Source organism: Bombus flavifrons, chromosome 13 (genome assembly GCF_040668555.2).
Source record: "Bombus flavifrons isolate JBK064 chromosome 13, iyBomFlav1_principal, whole genome shotgun sequence".
Lineage (NCBI taxonomy): Eukaryota > Metazoa > Arthropoda > Insecta > Hymenoptera > Apidae > Bombus > Bombus flavifrons.
Genome location: NC_138454.1, coordinates 9,518,567 through 9,533,393, shown reverse-complemented (window position 1 = coordinate 9,533,393; position 14,827 = coordinate 9,518,567). Strand labels below are relative to the sequence as shown.

The 14,827-nt window shown below is 39.6% G+C and overlaps 2 protein-coding genes across 5 annotated transcripts in view; one reads left to right on the top strand and one right to left on the bottom strand.

Moving 5' to 3' along the window:
- LOC138186288 (uncharacterized) overlaps positions 1 to 14,827 on the top strand; it is a 356,044-nt gene that overhangs the window by 164,251 nt on the left and 176,966 nt on the right. The gene's annotated exons all lie outside the window — the stretch shown is intronic.
- LOC138186276 (zinc finger protein 541) overlaps positions 1 to 14,827 on the bottom strand; it is a 589,272-nt gene that overhangs the window by 469,401 nt on the left and 105,044 nt on the right. For all 4 annotated transcript variants that reach the window (XM_069125955.1, XM_069125954.1, XM_069125953.1 and 1 more), the window contains one exon: positions 4,079 to 4,179. In XM_069125955.1, the coding sequence (XP_068982056.1) occupies positions 4,079 to 4,090 (12 nt within the window). In that variant the 5' untranslated portion in view covers positions 4,091 to 4,179. The remainder of the gene's footprint in view (positions 1 to 4,078; positions 4,180 to 14,827) is intronic.

The following is a 14,827-nucleotide window of genomic DNA, read 5'->3' as shown; positions in this document are numbered from 1 at the left end:
TTATGGATGGAAGGTTGGCAGAAGGTCGATAGAGGGGTGAGAAGCTGGCGCTTAGAGGGGTGGGCGTCGAACAGGAGCGGAGCTGAATGCTAAACACGGCTAGTCTGTTACGTGTGGTTGCAGTTTGGCTTCTTAATGAAAACCAGCGGCATGGAAACGTCAGGTTTGGTTTACCCTGCAATTGGAAGCACGTCTCCTTCTAGACAGGCGTTACCGACGCCAAAAGGAAAGGCGATGCAAGATATGGATTCAGCTACCTTAATTTTCGACACTTTAACTCGTCGCTTAATGCCACCTGACCTTTTATGCTGTTCGTCATAACCATTGATCTATGCATATAATCTTTGTTTCTTCTCGAAGGATAGATGAGAGGCACAATGTAGTAGCAACAGTGTTTTTGTAGGTGGAAATCTGCAGATGAAGCGTGATTTTTCAAACGGAATGTTCACAGCGTTGTAGAATACAATACACGTTTTTCACAGTGCAGGATTTTCCGTTCAAACAACGAAATGAATTTGATTATGAAACATTGGACATCCTACTTAAAGAATCAAGACTGATCCTTATCTCCTAACAAAAAGTTATTACTACTGTATCTTCCTTTGCAGGCATATAACTCTTGCGAATCATTTTTGCACCTATTGCTTCAAGTAACAGCGGTAATTGAAATTTACAGAACCACACAGTGGAATACAGCGTATATGGTGGAATTACGCTGTTAAATGGAAGATGGAACCTTGGACAATCAACTATTGTATGAAAACAACAACCAATTTTGATTAAAACTTTCGAAGATTTTGTAAATTTTACCAATACCTACATACAAAAATTTCAAAAAAAATTGAAGGAACAAAATAATGTAAGGATCACACTTGCTTAAAACTTAATAGACAGACGTGTCTGATTTATCAGACATATACTACTGCGTTCAACATTACACACGTTGTACTGTACGCCCGTATGTCTAACAATTTTCTATCATCCTATACTATATCAGTGCAGCCAAAATACATCACAATCTATTCCTAAGCAACTCGAATCCCCATTTCCTTACATTTATTCACCGGTTTAATGGAGGCCGCTCTCCAATCAGTTTTAAACACTCTCTAAGCTCGACGAAGCATCGGGAAAATAGATTAAATCGATCGGACACGTGTATGGTGGTAGAGCTTTCGCGAAATCCCTTCAGAGTCTAGACTTCACACCCAAACTTAGATCAATTCGAAACAGACCTTGATACTTTCGATATAAAACTAATTTTCTTCCTCATATTTAACTCTAAACAACCCCGATAGCAAGTAATTCCCAAATAGTTACGGTAGCAATCCCCAACTAATCAAGAAGAACAAATAGACATTCAAGAAGTCATATGCCAATCCAAGAAAACAGCAACCACCTGTATGTTACAGAAAAGTCACCCTAGATACGACCACGTCAAACATACCTAACAAACCACCCTAACCAGCCCCTTAATTCCTCCTTCCACGGCTCTTACACCCCAGACGTTATATATATATATATATATCCCTTCGCTCGATCAACTCTACATCAAACAGTCACCCCATAATGAGTCCGTAATGTCACGAAAACAACGGAAACCGACAGCGACCTCGGCTACGCTAGTTTGCGTCGCCGAGAATTCCAGCGCAGGTGCGTGTTGCGTGTTATCGACTAGCGATAAACGGTCGGCCAATACATCGATGGAACATCTACGAGAGCCAGTATAGGGGTAAGTCTGATGGCGCGGCTGCGGCCGCCAACGATCAAAATGGATGTTCGTGCCGATAGCGTAGCCCTTCGCGTGCTCTAGCCACCCAATTAGTTCCCTCGCAACAAGCAGCCACCCTCTGACCGACGATCACCGAACTTCTACCCTCCTTACTGCAATTCAAGAACGATCAACGTTGCTGGAAACACGGGAAGAAGCTGGTAAGTAGAATTCTTTCGTGGGGGTGAAACGGGGCAGATGGATTGCCGTTATAGCAATAAAGATAATAGAGATATTTAGCAATAAGGATACTTAGAGATCCTAATGTGAGTTGCATATTTACGGACGATTCTGCGGAAAGAGTATCTGTAATTCAATTTTTCCCTTGGATAGAAAAGAAAATTAGTATTTTTGTTTAACTCGTAGGTTTATGGTAAATAATTCTAGTCTTGGTGCTTTAGTTTGCTCGCGGTTGATTCTGTGTACTACTTGTTCCATTCCTTGGAAAGTATGTTATTTTAAATTTACAAATTGGGTGATGGAAAATGGAATAGGAAAATGGTGTATAAAGAGTGGATTTAAGGGTGCGCGTGAGCTGTGAGCTTTCATGGAAGAGTAGAATGAATTTTAAACGATTGGTATAGGAGAAAATGGCAGGAACGTCAACTTAAGAGATTAGAAATTCTGGTGCTAATGTAACGAATCCTCGCAACACGAGAAAATAATATACATAATTAATCGCAATTAATTCCATTATACTGATACAGCTACAACAACGATCCATAGAATCATACATATTTTTAACTTGTAGGGTGTGTGTCCACCCTCGAAAAAGTACACGTATTTCAATCGTATTTCAAAAAAATAGGTTCTATCTTTAGCGGATATTCAAGAATAACCTGCACCCTGTGAACACCTAGTTGCAACGACGTTCGTCCTGTTTGATCCAGGCAGGCATGTACGTGGCCGACCAAGCTGGAGATATACGAGGAACGAATATCCGGAAGGGGCGGTCTGAAACTTTGGACTTTGTCCATCGTGAAGGGAGAACGAAGTGCCCCTGTCTCTATCGTAACGCGCTGCTGCACGTGCACGCTGACAAACAGGCCTTCCTCTAGGGCCTAGTGACCGATGGGACTCGGAGTATAAACTACGAGATTGAGGAAGGGTTGTTCTCCAGGGGGATACAGCGACAATGCTCGAAATCGTAACGTTTTACGGGGAAGATCAATGATGATGTATTTCAAGATCGTTAGACTACAGTTCAAGGTATGAAACAATTCTTTGATTATCGAAGATTATAAAATTTGTGAACAATAAAATTCATGTATGTAACATTGTTTATGGTTGTCATTTTATATTTACCATCTGGAATTATTGTCAATTATACGAAGATGATTATACCCCCGATCTATTAACGAGATTGTGGTATAATCATAAACTGCTTCAGATACGAAGTTAAAAATTTTATTAATAAAAATGATCAAAGTTTAGTAACATTGTATATAGCTTTTTCATATTTTGGATATAAATATAAGGTTGCATTTTGAGGAATAAATATCTTCGAATAAATCAATCACTGTGTCTAAAATATTGACAATTTTTGTGACAAGTTAAGTCGTCTTTCCAGATAGCGGGTTAAAGCGCGGCTTTAGCCATTATTATTTATATGCAAAGTAGAAAAAGTAACATACATTGAATTTTATATCGAAGTAAAACTACAACACTATTGAAACACTTTGCACTTACATTAATAACCATCTGCTTAAACTAATTACTTCCATCTAACCATCTGCCAAACTAATTACTCGATATATATTCTTCCTCTATTATTTTCACCCTTGTACATATCATAATACCAAGTATTCATTCTATTTCAATGTATTATTTATTGTCAATTTATTTTAAATTTATAATTTTTGAAAGTTATTATATAAACAAACGTGAATTTATTAGAAATAGAATAAGAAGTGTACAAATGTATTTAAAAATTCATTAAATTCTACATTAGAACGACGGATAAATTCAACTTAAACTCGCAGAAACAAATCTTTCTCCACTATCGAGTGACATCGGAAACAAATTGCAATAGAGGATATTCGTGGAGAAACGGATAACTTTGATATCGGAATCTCAGACGAGAAAAGCGTTGACGAGGGTAAACGCGGTAAAGGAATGGCCGTTAGCCGAAAACGGAAGACACGCGCATGGGACACGCGAGATTCTCTGCTAACGAAACTAATTTTATTGTCGTCCACTTATTAAGATCAAGACGGGGAAACTCGTCGACGGACAGACTGTTGGCATAGCGTTGCATAAGGAGCAACGAAGGGTCTCCGGTTAACAATGTTTTAGCGTCAATTTACTTACCGTGGCTGCCATGGAGAGATGAGGGGCGGCTCGGACGGCGGGATCTGAGGCTTCACTAAGCGAGCCATAGCCAACCGGAATCTGTACCGCCTTTGGACATTCTGCAATAGAAATTTATTCCTATAATACGCTTTATTCCATCGTCCGATTATTATTATTATTACTATTACAGCCATTGTTTGTTTGAGACGTAAAGATTTCTTTCTTGAAACAACAGTCGTCATATCAAATATTATTCGTCCGCGAATGTTATAAACGTCATGACAATTATATATTAGGTTGTCCGAAAAGTGTCTTTCTGTTACAGACAAGTCTTTTACAACAACGCATCTTTATACAAACATGAAACCTAATCTGTCGAACGTTGTGATCTTTATTTTAATAGAACAAAACGGACCATACGTAATTCGATAATGTAATATAAAACGGAAAATATTGTGCACCCATTATTTCCTTAAGAAGAAACTTTTGGGACGACCTAATAGTTGTGAATTATCAGGATGATTGATATTTACTTAAAACAAATATGAAATACGTATTATTTCTCTCCATACTTTATCCGAAATCACGAAAGATTCCTTCTCAATTCTCCGAAAATCGATATCTTCCATTACAAACGATAAAATTATTCCAAGACTACCTCCTAACTCGTAAATCATAACTCTATTGTTAGAAAAATAGCAAAGCAGATAGAAACGCGTGTCATCACTACACTTTCGAAAGGAATCACTCGTGTCATCCTGGAAATGTATCTTCGTCGATCGTCGAGAAATCCTTAAACTCCTTTTTCACCAAAGACGTCTGTTTTTCAAAATGAAAATGCGATATTACACGGTCGTCGCTTGACAGGCAAGTAAGTCAATTTCGGAAATTCGAATGGCAATGCGGTCCAGGAGCAAGTTGAAAGCCAATCGTAAACTAATTGCAGCTAAATTCGCCCAGCGTAATTACGCGTTTTAATTTGAAGCCTCGCGAAAGTGCTCTTTCTCTCGTTCTCTTTCTTCGCTGTCGTTGTCCTGGCGTAACCAGCGTTCCTTCGTTTCTCGCGCGCTTTAAAAGGGGCTGTATTTTAAGCTAGCCAGTAATTAAAAGAATTACATCTTCGTTCGCTAAGGTAGCGAACTATCGCGCCACCAAGACGTGGAAAATGGGACGGTCACGAATTTTAATCCTTCGTTCGTTGGCGTCTTAATTGAACACGTTCGCCACACGTAAAAATCGGGCTTATTGAATTTTAACTTGCTCTCGCTTTATATTACAAAAAATTTTATCCTAAAATTCCGCTGCTATGAAATGTTACGATGATTGATTCTCTTCGAGTATTGTATACTTCAAATACGAAGTATACAGCCATACAGCAAAATGTATCAGCTTTCGATATTCTGCTTATTGTTTACATGATTTTTCGATAGCACCATACAAGCCTGCAATTTTGGAATTTTCGTAGATGAAACGATATTACAAGTCATATGGAGATTTCATTTACCTTCAATCGCATAAAATACTATTAGCCCGTGGCCGGACTTAATCGTCGCATTAAACGTATTAGAACGAATTTCAAACGAAGAATTGATTTCTGACACAAAGGACCACGGTTTCATTACGAAATGAAAAAGATGAGAATGAAAAAGATAATACGTTCGTTCGATTAACAGTCGATAATTAATATAACATGTAGGTAATTTTATTCGAACAATTCTTTTATACCGTGCCATTGCAATGAAGTTACAGAACAGTTTGCTCAGTGAATATTTAACGAGAAAATCGTTAGACGCAATTAATTGCTGTTTAAATAAGACGCTGAGACGGGTAAATATCGATGCGTGTATTAACTAAAAACATGCAACCTAAAATCCGATTTGTCTGTGACTTCGCCAAGTTGCGGCTTCCCGTAGATCTTACGGCGTACAAGCCGAAGTTCTACCTGCCTCGTCAAAACTTAATATACTGTTCACGGCCAATCAAACTTCCAGATCCACTAATACCCAAGTCAAATATTTCGCATGAACGTTACTGCTCGCAAAACAGTATTTAGGTCTAGAGATGGCCAAATTGATTTTCCGAACATCCACCAAAAAGATTCAAACTCTCTTCCACGCTAATAATCCCAATAAACATCCACTACGCGTCGACTACGTACGCACGCAACAGCACCCTGCGCTCACAGTCAGCGAATCACCTAATCATTCGGCATTCAGGCATCCTCTGTATTTGGGCGCGAGCAGTCGCAACCGGTCGAAACGACACGGCATTATCCAGCCAGTACGATTCGCGCGACATCGAGATCGTTCTCACCCCAGCGTTCTCCAACGCGGCGAGTTCGATTTCGAGGGAGGGCATCGGTGTTCCACTCTGCTTCTTCCCCGCAGGAACCCCCTTTCTCCCCTCTTTCCACGACTGAAACCGTGCACCGTTACATGCGTATGCAAATTTATTCTGGCTATGCGTCCGTGTGCGATCCATGCTGTGTCCGGCAGCGAGTATACGTCTACACGCGCGCGACTACGCGTACACCTACAGAGGCACAGCCTTCTCGCGCTTGTTGTCGGTGCAGCGTAGAGGGTCATAAATTAAATGATGTAAATGCTCTGTCCACCCTCTGTCGTAGCGAGGAGAGACGACACACGAGTTCTCTCCTTCTGTCGTTAGCTGAACGTCTCTCTCTCTCTCTCTCTCTCTCTCTCTCTGTCTGTCTTGCTCTTGTTACATCAACCCCCGAGTGACCTGGACGATCCAGGCTAACCCCTGGCCAGACCCCTACTGACTGATTATAATTATCGGGGCGTACCCTGCGGCTCGCCTCGCATGGATGAAGAGGAAAGATAATGGCCGAGTGCCATTGATTCGGATGCGCCTAACTGCCGTCGAATTGTCGTAAGTGTTCACCGCGGGGGTGATTCTTTCGCGACTCTGATTGAATGGTACTTTGATGGATAGTGCGTTGCTTGGTACGTTGTACATAGTTAGCGATAAAAGTACTTGATATATTTTATGAAAAATGATAAAAGAGTGCAAGGTAAAGTGTAGCAGAAATTTACCTCTGATAAACACTTATCGTTTTACTCTACCGCGTCGATAGTTGTAGAGAAAGTACACTTTGACAAGTGGATAAAAAATACTCGGATGATTGGATATTTTTGTTTATTTTGGACGATACATTTAATAATAAGAAATATCGACGTTTCTGTTAGTTTAAATTATTAAATTCGTTGATGGTTCTCGTAATATGATATATTTTAGACATAGGTTTTTAAGACTCGGTCCTTCATAGGAAATTGATATCTTAATTTCGAGTACGTTGATCACAGAGGAAACTAGATCACGATTCTGTGTGTGTTATCATCGTATAATTTGCCTCGCAGCAATGAAATACGTTGCCGTAGTTTTCGTATAGAATCTCATTAGGAGAATCGATCGTAACTAGAAACAATTGTGCGGCTGCCCATGTGCGGTCTGCCTTGAGGTGAGAATTATATCCGCTAAATATGTTTAAATGTTAGGATCTTTGTATTATTTTCAAAAGGGAAACATGTATGTAAACGATATATGCACGTATCAAAAGTATTTTTACAGAACGAACTAAACAATAGAATAAAATAACGATAGAAGAAACGACGTTGCTTAGAAGACTCTTCAGTTAGAAAACATATATTGTTTCCGAAATTATCAATAAAATATTGTGAAAAATACTAAAATAAAAGAAGATAACGAAAAGAAATTTGTACAGTACTCTGAACAATTATTTGTCAATTAAAGTATCTATGTTGTATCAAGTATTCCATAATGGGATACAGAAAGACGAAGAACATATAAAAAGATAAATATAGACAGGATTTTCGTATAGCTCAGCTATTAATAAAATCCGTTCTCCCCTTTTAATACTAATGTTTGCTTTCAATAAGTTTGAAGAGAGATCTGTCAGTCGTTGAGTAATGTATTCAATAAAATTCGGCAGTATGCAAATCTGAAAAGCTTTCGGCGGATCTCTCACAAATTCGACAGTGTTCCAATCCACTCTGCGATCCTGCTTTCCTTCTTTTCAATTCGATATCCGATTCATCGGAAATAACCAGCATCAACCTTTATTCAGACGCTCGCTACAAATTGCTCGTTTTCTCTGGTACTTTGCTCTAATCTTACTCGATGCGACACGCTCGTATAATATTTATACGATAATCGACTGCTTAAGTAGAATTTCGCATTCTTATATTCCACCGTGTCGTTAAAAGTATGCTCATTATTGAACCAACAAACAATAGATGTCAAACTACTTCGTTTTTCGAATAATATTAATCTATAGATCATATATTTAATAATTTTCAAACGGTATTTCTGACAAACAATTCCTTAAAGTAATGGAATGTCGTTGTTATAAAATGACAGTAGTGTTTTATCTACGTACTTATATAACAAAGGAAAGAATCTACCAATCAATCGAGTGTTGACATTGAAAAGTCACTGAAACACACTAATACGAAGCATTACATTTTATCAGTAACATAATCTAGAACATCATGTTTTGTTTCCAGTCGTTATACTATATTAACATTTATAATACTTCGAATAAACAAAGCATCCGTTTTGCTTACAATTAACCAAGTATTACCGCGTCCACGTTTCCTAAACCATAGTATACCACGAGCATCGCTATCAAATTCCAAAATATTACACTTAAGCAAACCATTAACCTCGATTTCGCTCGTCAGTATCAACGATCATGGCGCAACGACCACGAAAACCCGTATCAGATATATTCGTCGGCGCTAAAGCGCAGTTTCGAAACGAGTTGCCGTCGTGGCCGGTATACAAGAACACTTTTGCAACATGAAACGGTCTGCGCCATAATTTCGCGACCACGGCAACACGTCCGCTCTAGCAGGGTGCAGTTTTACCGTGGCGCAAACTAGCGTCTCGTACGTGGCGAACGACCGCTTTCATAGTGATAGACACGCAACAGGCCATCGACGTTCCCGTGTTACGTCTCAGCTTGGCGGGCTTTCACGCCTTTAACGTCGTCGTAACTCGTCGCGAAAAACTCAATTATCCGACCGCGAAATACCTGAACCGATAACGGAACGATAATGCGGCTCGAGCTCAAGTGGCTATCAATTATCGTCTCATTATCATTATCATAGCCGAGATCTCGTTAAAACCGATAAAAAGTATACGGAATTAACGTGCTTCGCGTATCGATCATACGATGTATCGAGTGTTCGCTGGTGTTTGCGAAGATTGAGAATTGTGAAAGTTTGTGCAGGTTTACCGTATATAATATGCAGAGGCTTCGTGGTGAAAAGTAAAAGATTTAATTTTTCAGATGGAATTCTCCGAATAATTTGTGAAAAATGAAAGTTGGCGTTGGAGGTTTGACGATAGAGAAGAATTTGGAAGGGTAGGGATACTTGCGGTGAAATTTGTACGAGATTTGTATATCTTTCGGCATACTTGTTACGCTATTAAAAATTACAATAATAAAGGGAAATGAGGATGGACAACTTTTTGAAAGCTTCAACGATGCAAATTTTTTAGCGAACGGTAAGAGAATAGCGACGGTAGAACAATATGGAGATGTTATTTAATATTCGATAATTATGATAATAAATTCATGAATAACTTGAATCTCCAGTTACAGTGGCAAGATGAAGGGAATTTTAATTAACAAGATACGTACAGGAAAAATATCGAAGATATTTATATGAGTTTAAGAGAAATCGGTAGGAAGTAAATAAATGAAAGTCACTGAGAGAAGCTTCGTAAATAACAGAAGCAAAGCACGTAGAAAACGAACAAAAATTCACAAAGAACAAATCGCCAAAGAAATCATTAAAACGAAATAAATTCAAAAAGAGGAACGAACTACGATTGCCGACTTAGTTTCGAATGCGTTCACGGTGAAGAACGACGACGCTAGTATTCGCTATCTCGCCGAGGAAAAATGGCTGCGCTGCGCGCTTTTACGCTTAAACGTCTTAAATACGCGTCGCAAAAGAATCGTCCGGTGTTGTCCCATTTCTATCTGTCGGGACGCGTCTCTCGTTTCCACCCCCTCACGTTCACAACCCCTTGCCACGCCTCCACCACTTTTATAGACCTCTCTTTCTCCCACGGAGCTTTAATCGTGCGATTAAATTACATCTCTCGCGAGGAAGACGTACTGCCGCGTGGCGGTTCACGGCAGAACGAATTTACCCTGTCTTTTACATTCGTTAAGCTTGTTCCACCGCGAAGACTTAATTAAACGACTCGGCGAGTCGCCCGTGGACCGTGTGTATTTATCCTTTGAACGGAGGGACAATTTTATGAATTACCTTCAATTATTTTCCCTCGGCGCTCTTGCAACGTACGCGAGCTACGTTTCGCGAAAGATGGTCGAATTATACTTATGTCGATTCTTGCAATTAGCCAGTAGTTGGTTCCGTGTTCAAAGAACTATGAGATTATGCAATTATTAAAATTTATTACCCACGAATACAGTAGAAAGTAGCGTCCTTTGTACTTGACATCAGAGATACGACACTCCTCTAATTTTACGTCATCTTATTCCACTTATCTCCACTATAGACTCCAAAAGAATGAAATACATAAAACTATAGAACAAACACAAAATTGCGAAACTGTAAACAATTCTAGAACTTGAAAGAATGCCCAGTTGCACGCTAAGAAATATCATCGTCCATCGCGAAGTTAAAGTTCAATTTAAAGCATCTTCCCTGTATCGTTCCTTGTTTATTCCCATGTGCGAAAGCTTCGTCACGCAACCCAATCGTCCGTCGACCAAACAAACGCAAAAACGCGTCTATTAACGTATCATCCTCTCCTCGGCGATCTCGCCAGACATCGTTATTAGCGTCACGCGTACTCTAAGAAGAAGCTTCTCAGAAATCCAATCGAGAAGGAAACGACGACGTCGTGCCGAGGAAGCCGAGTGGAGCTGTAGAGGGAGGCGGCGGATCGAGACGTTACCCCTCGCCCCCGACGCAACTAAAATATCCCAGCAAATAACTCGAATTCTATCTGGATTTCCATCGAGCGGATCGAAGCAGGTAGGCGAGTTCGAAAGGGTGGGTAGAGTGGCGTGGAAGCGAATCGTGGAATTCGCGGTAAAAGAACGAGAAAGCCGGCTGCTTACGTATTCGATCACGTAAGTACACACTGAAGAAGGAAAAGGGAAGCAAGCGGGCGAACGATGATCGTACACGCGGCACTGTAGAGACGTCGTTGGCGCACACATTCTCCAACAAAAAGAAGAATATGAGCGTGAACGCGCGCAAGATCGTATTGGTTTGCGCTAAGCGGCGTCGAACGGCGAGAATCAAAATCCTGGATCGCGGTGGGCAGGGTCGCGCGTGGAATTTTAAACGGTAGCGGAGACAGGGATACGCGGCTAGGGCCGGAAGCGGGAACAATTTGTACCGGTCTTTCGAAATATACGAATAATCGCGGGCCGCATGCCAATGGCGGGAAATATTTCCGGCGAAATCCCGGTGCTTTCCCGCGCTCTGTCACCGCTCGTCCTCTTGATCCTCTTCCTCTTTCGTTATTCTCCTCTTTTACAATTTTTCTTCCTTTCTTTTCCTTCTTCGTTCCTTCGTCTTCGCTCGACGCTTTTTACACGCCGCGCCCCGACCAGCAATTGAATTTTAAAATTCGACACCGCGACGAATTTTATTGTTGCCGGGGAATCGTGCGAATTGATTTAACCCTTGCGCTTGCTTCTCTCTCGGCTCTCTTTCCGGAAGCGACGCCTTTTTGCTCCATACCCGGAATGCTAATTGGCCGTGATGGAACTCGGCGATTGTGTAAGTGATAATTGAGGCAAGGTGAAATTACTTGGCCCGATTCGAGGGTAATTTTTGACCGAGTGATGGTTTTTGCTCGTTTTTGCATTATCATTTAGGAACTGAGAAGATTTTCTTCTCAGTTCGTTACTCTTGCATCGATTTTGTTACACTGTTCTATGGATAAAAATAGTCTCGTTATAGTTTGTTATAGTCTTAACAAAACTTCTCGAAAAGGCGCGAGCGAAAAATTAAATATCTTGACAATCCTGTAAAAGCTATTATACTTGATTCGTCATCAACAAAAAAAGAAAAAAGTGGTTTTTCAAGAAAATACTCGTGAGATTATTAGACGAAAAAAGATCCAATTCTCGTTAAACCTTCCTTAACTCTCGCTGTGAATTTTCCAAACAATTTGATATAAATATTCATTCGATCAACGTTGTTCGTTATTCTAATAATTCACCGATATTTTCATGTATCCTCAAAATACGAGATATCGTCAACGAAATATATCGAAAAATTGTGCTCTTTGGTAAAGAGTTCCTTCGCGCACCGTGAACGAGCTGTTCGCAGACATCAGCTCTTTCATCCAGTAAAGATGCTGCAACTAAATTCTTTATGCACGCCAGTTACGTTACTTCGATGCACGCAGTCGTGATCGTACATCACCGGAACGCAGTCTTTCCGCCTTTCCATCTGGCTAGCGAGCGTGTTCAATAATATCTCGCCCAATTTCACCCGATCCTTTGCACGCTTTGAAAACACGCGTCTCGCTACTCTCTGATCTTCATCGTCGACACGACGCGCGCGCCGCCGGGCATCAGCCAATCCGACGTATCGATATTGAAACTTGTTCCCCCTCGTTCGAACCTACATCACCTCACCTTTTTTTCCTTTCTTCGTCTCGAGTTTGTTGAACTTTCGATTTTTTATTCTACGCAGTAAACAACTAAATTTTAGTCCCGATTTTTCCAATATTTTATCGAATATTATTATTATTCCTATCACTCAAAGCCAAAAATCTATGTAAAATCACAATAACGGTATCGATCGATGGTATTAATAAAAGAAATTTGAAAACATCAACGAACTACAGACGACAACATCGAGAAACATTTTAGTGGAAAATCGAGGATATCTTATAGCGATAGAATTTACCAAGAAGATATAAGGAAAACATTTTTGATAAAATTTCAAGGTACGATCGAAGTAACAGTGATCTAAATTTCAGTATAATATTCTATACGAATTTATTGAATCGCGATTAATATACGTAAATTCGTGATTGGGTTTTTTACAATTTCCTGATTATATTACATTTTAATATATCTACTAGTATATAGAATATAGTACTGTAAAAAGAGAGAGAGACAAAGAGAGAGTTAGAATGAAACTATGTTCATACTTCGTTTGTACTACTTAGTAGATTCAGACTCTACTAAACTGAAACTTCTTTAGCACGCGTAGACAACAAATATCTCGCAATGTACATACTTACAATTAACATTCTACTGTACCCAATATTCCACCAAATATCGTATTTTCCATTTTCCAAAATAGACGAAATTTTTACCATTTTAAACTTCAAAACTCTTCAAATCGGCTCTGTCGATCAATTTAAAAATTCAATAATTACAAAAAAAAAAGAACACGACAAAAGAAAAATGAATGGAATTTGAGGATAAATTAAGAAAATCGTTCGCGCTATCGATGATCGAGGGACAAAAATAGCCCATTTTTTACATTCAACGCACATCAGAACGAACATTTATAGAATGTACGTGGCTAGAAATACCTTCAGCGTTCCAGAACTCTATTATCACCCATGACGGGGTCATAAGACGAGAAGTTAGCGAGAGAGGGAGATAATACCGAAGGGAGTAAGTCGTAGTTTACACGTGAAATCCAACCCGTATGCCGACGTAATCGAAATGAGACGGGGACCCCCATGTACCCCATGGACAGGATTGATGGACAGCCGGTGGTCCGTGACGTGACCACCTGACATTCTTGTCCGATCGGGCTGACATGCCCCAGGGATCATGCATGCGAGTTTCGTGCTCACGTAGCAAAACGTCTACTCCGATTTTCCGCCATCCACCAAGTGTACAACCGAATCTGCGTACTGAAATTTCGTCTAATGTTCGTCTACCCACGTTCATTTAAAGTCTTTGTGCGAGATTTTCAGTATCTTAACGATGGAAATTGCGATTGAAGACAATCTAAGTCTTCTATGACCGAAATCTTTCGTTGCTCTGTGATAAAAATTGTCTTTTGTTAGTTACTGATAGCAGCAATACATTTTTCCGGTTGACTGAAACATAGGCTCAGTTTTACAGAAAATGAATATATTTAAACTTGACAAGTTTAATTAATTAGTAACTTACAAAAAGCACAGTGTCGCGTACATCGAGTATGAAATGATCGAAGATGATCACGTTTTTACAAAGTATATTAGCTGAAAGTGACTGACATGTGAATGATTCCTATTGCCACTTTATGTTAAACAGAAATCGCGAAATTGTGAATTATGTTGAAAAAAGTAAGTAAAAGTAAACAGTAATAAGTTACGGATATTTCACTAATTCCAAGATTCTACAAATCAAATATAAACAATTCTTCTATTAAAATAGCAGACGTCGAAATCCTTCCAAAAATAATCCAAGATAAATAATCTGAATACCAAGTAAATCTCTAAACAAAGTCAGGCAATATAATCACACCGATACATCTATCGTTTCTCAACCTACGTGAAAATAGCGTACACTTAGCTCCTTTCAAAAAACAACATCAAATCGAAAAAAAAACTTGTATAGTTCTGACTATAATTCCGAAGACCTGACGACTATAATTCCGAATAAACCGCAACAATAAAAATCCATCAAAATTCTTATGACCCCGAACACTGAGACTTTCTTTCTCGAAAAACACATTACCATCGCCAACCAGATCGCCCTCATGCATCTCT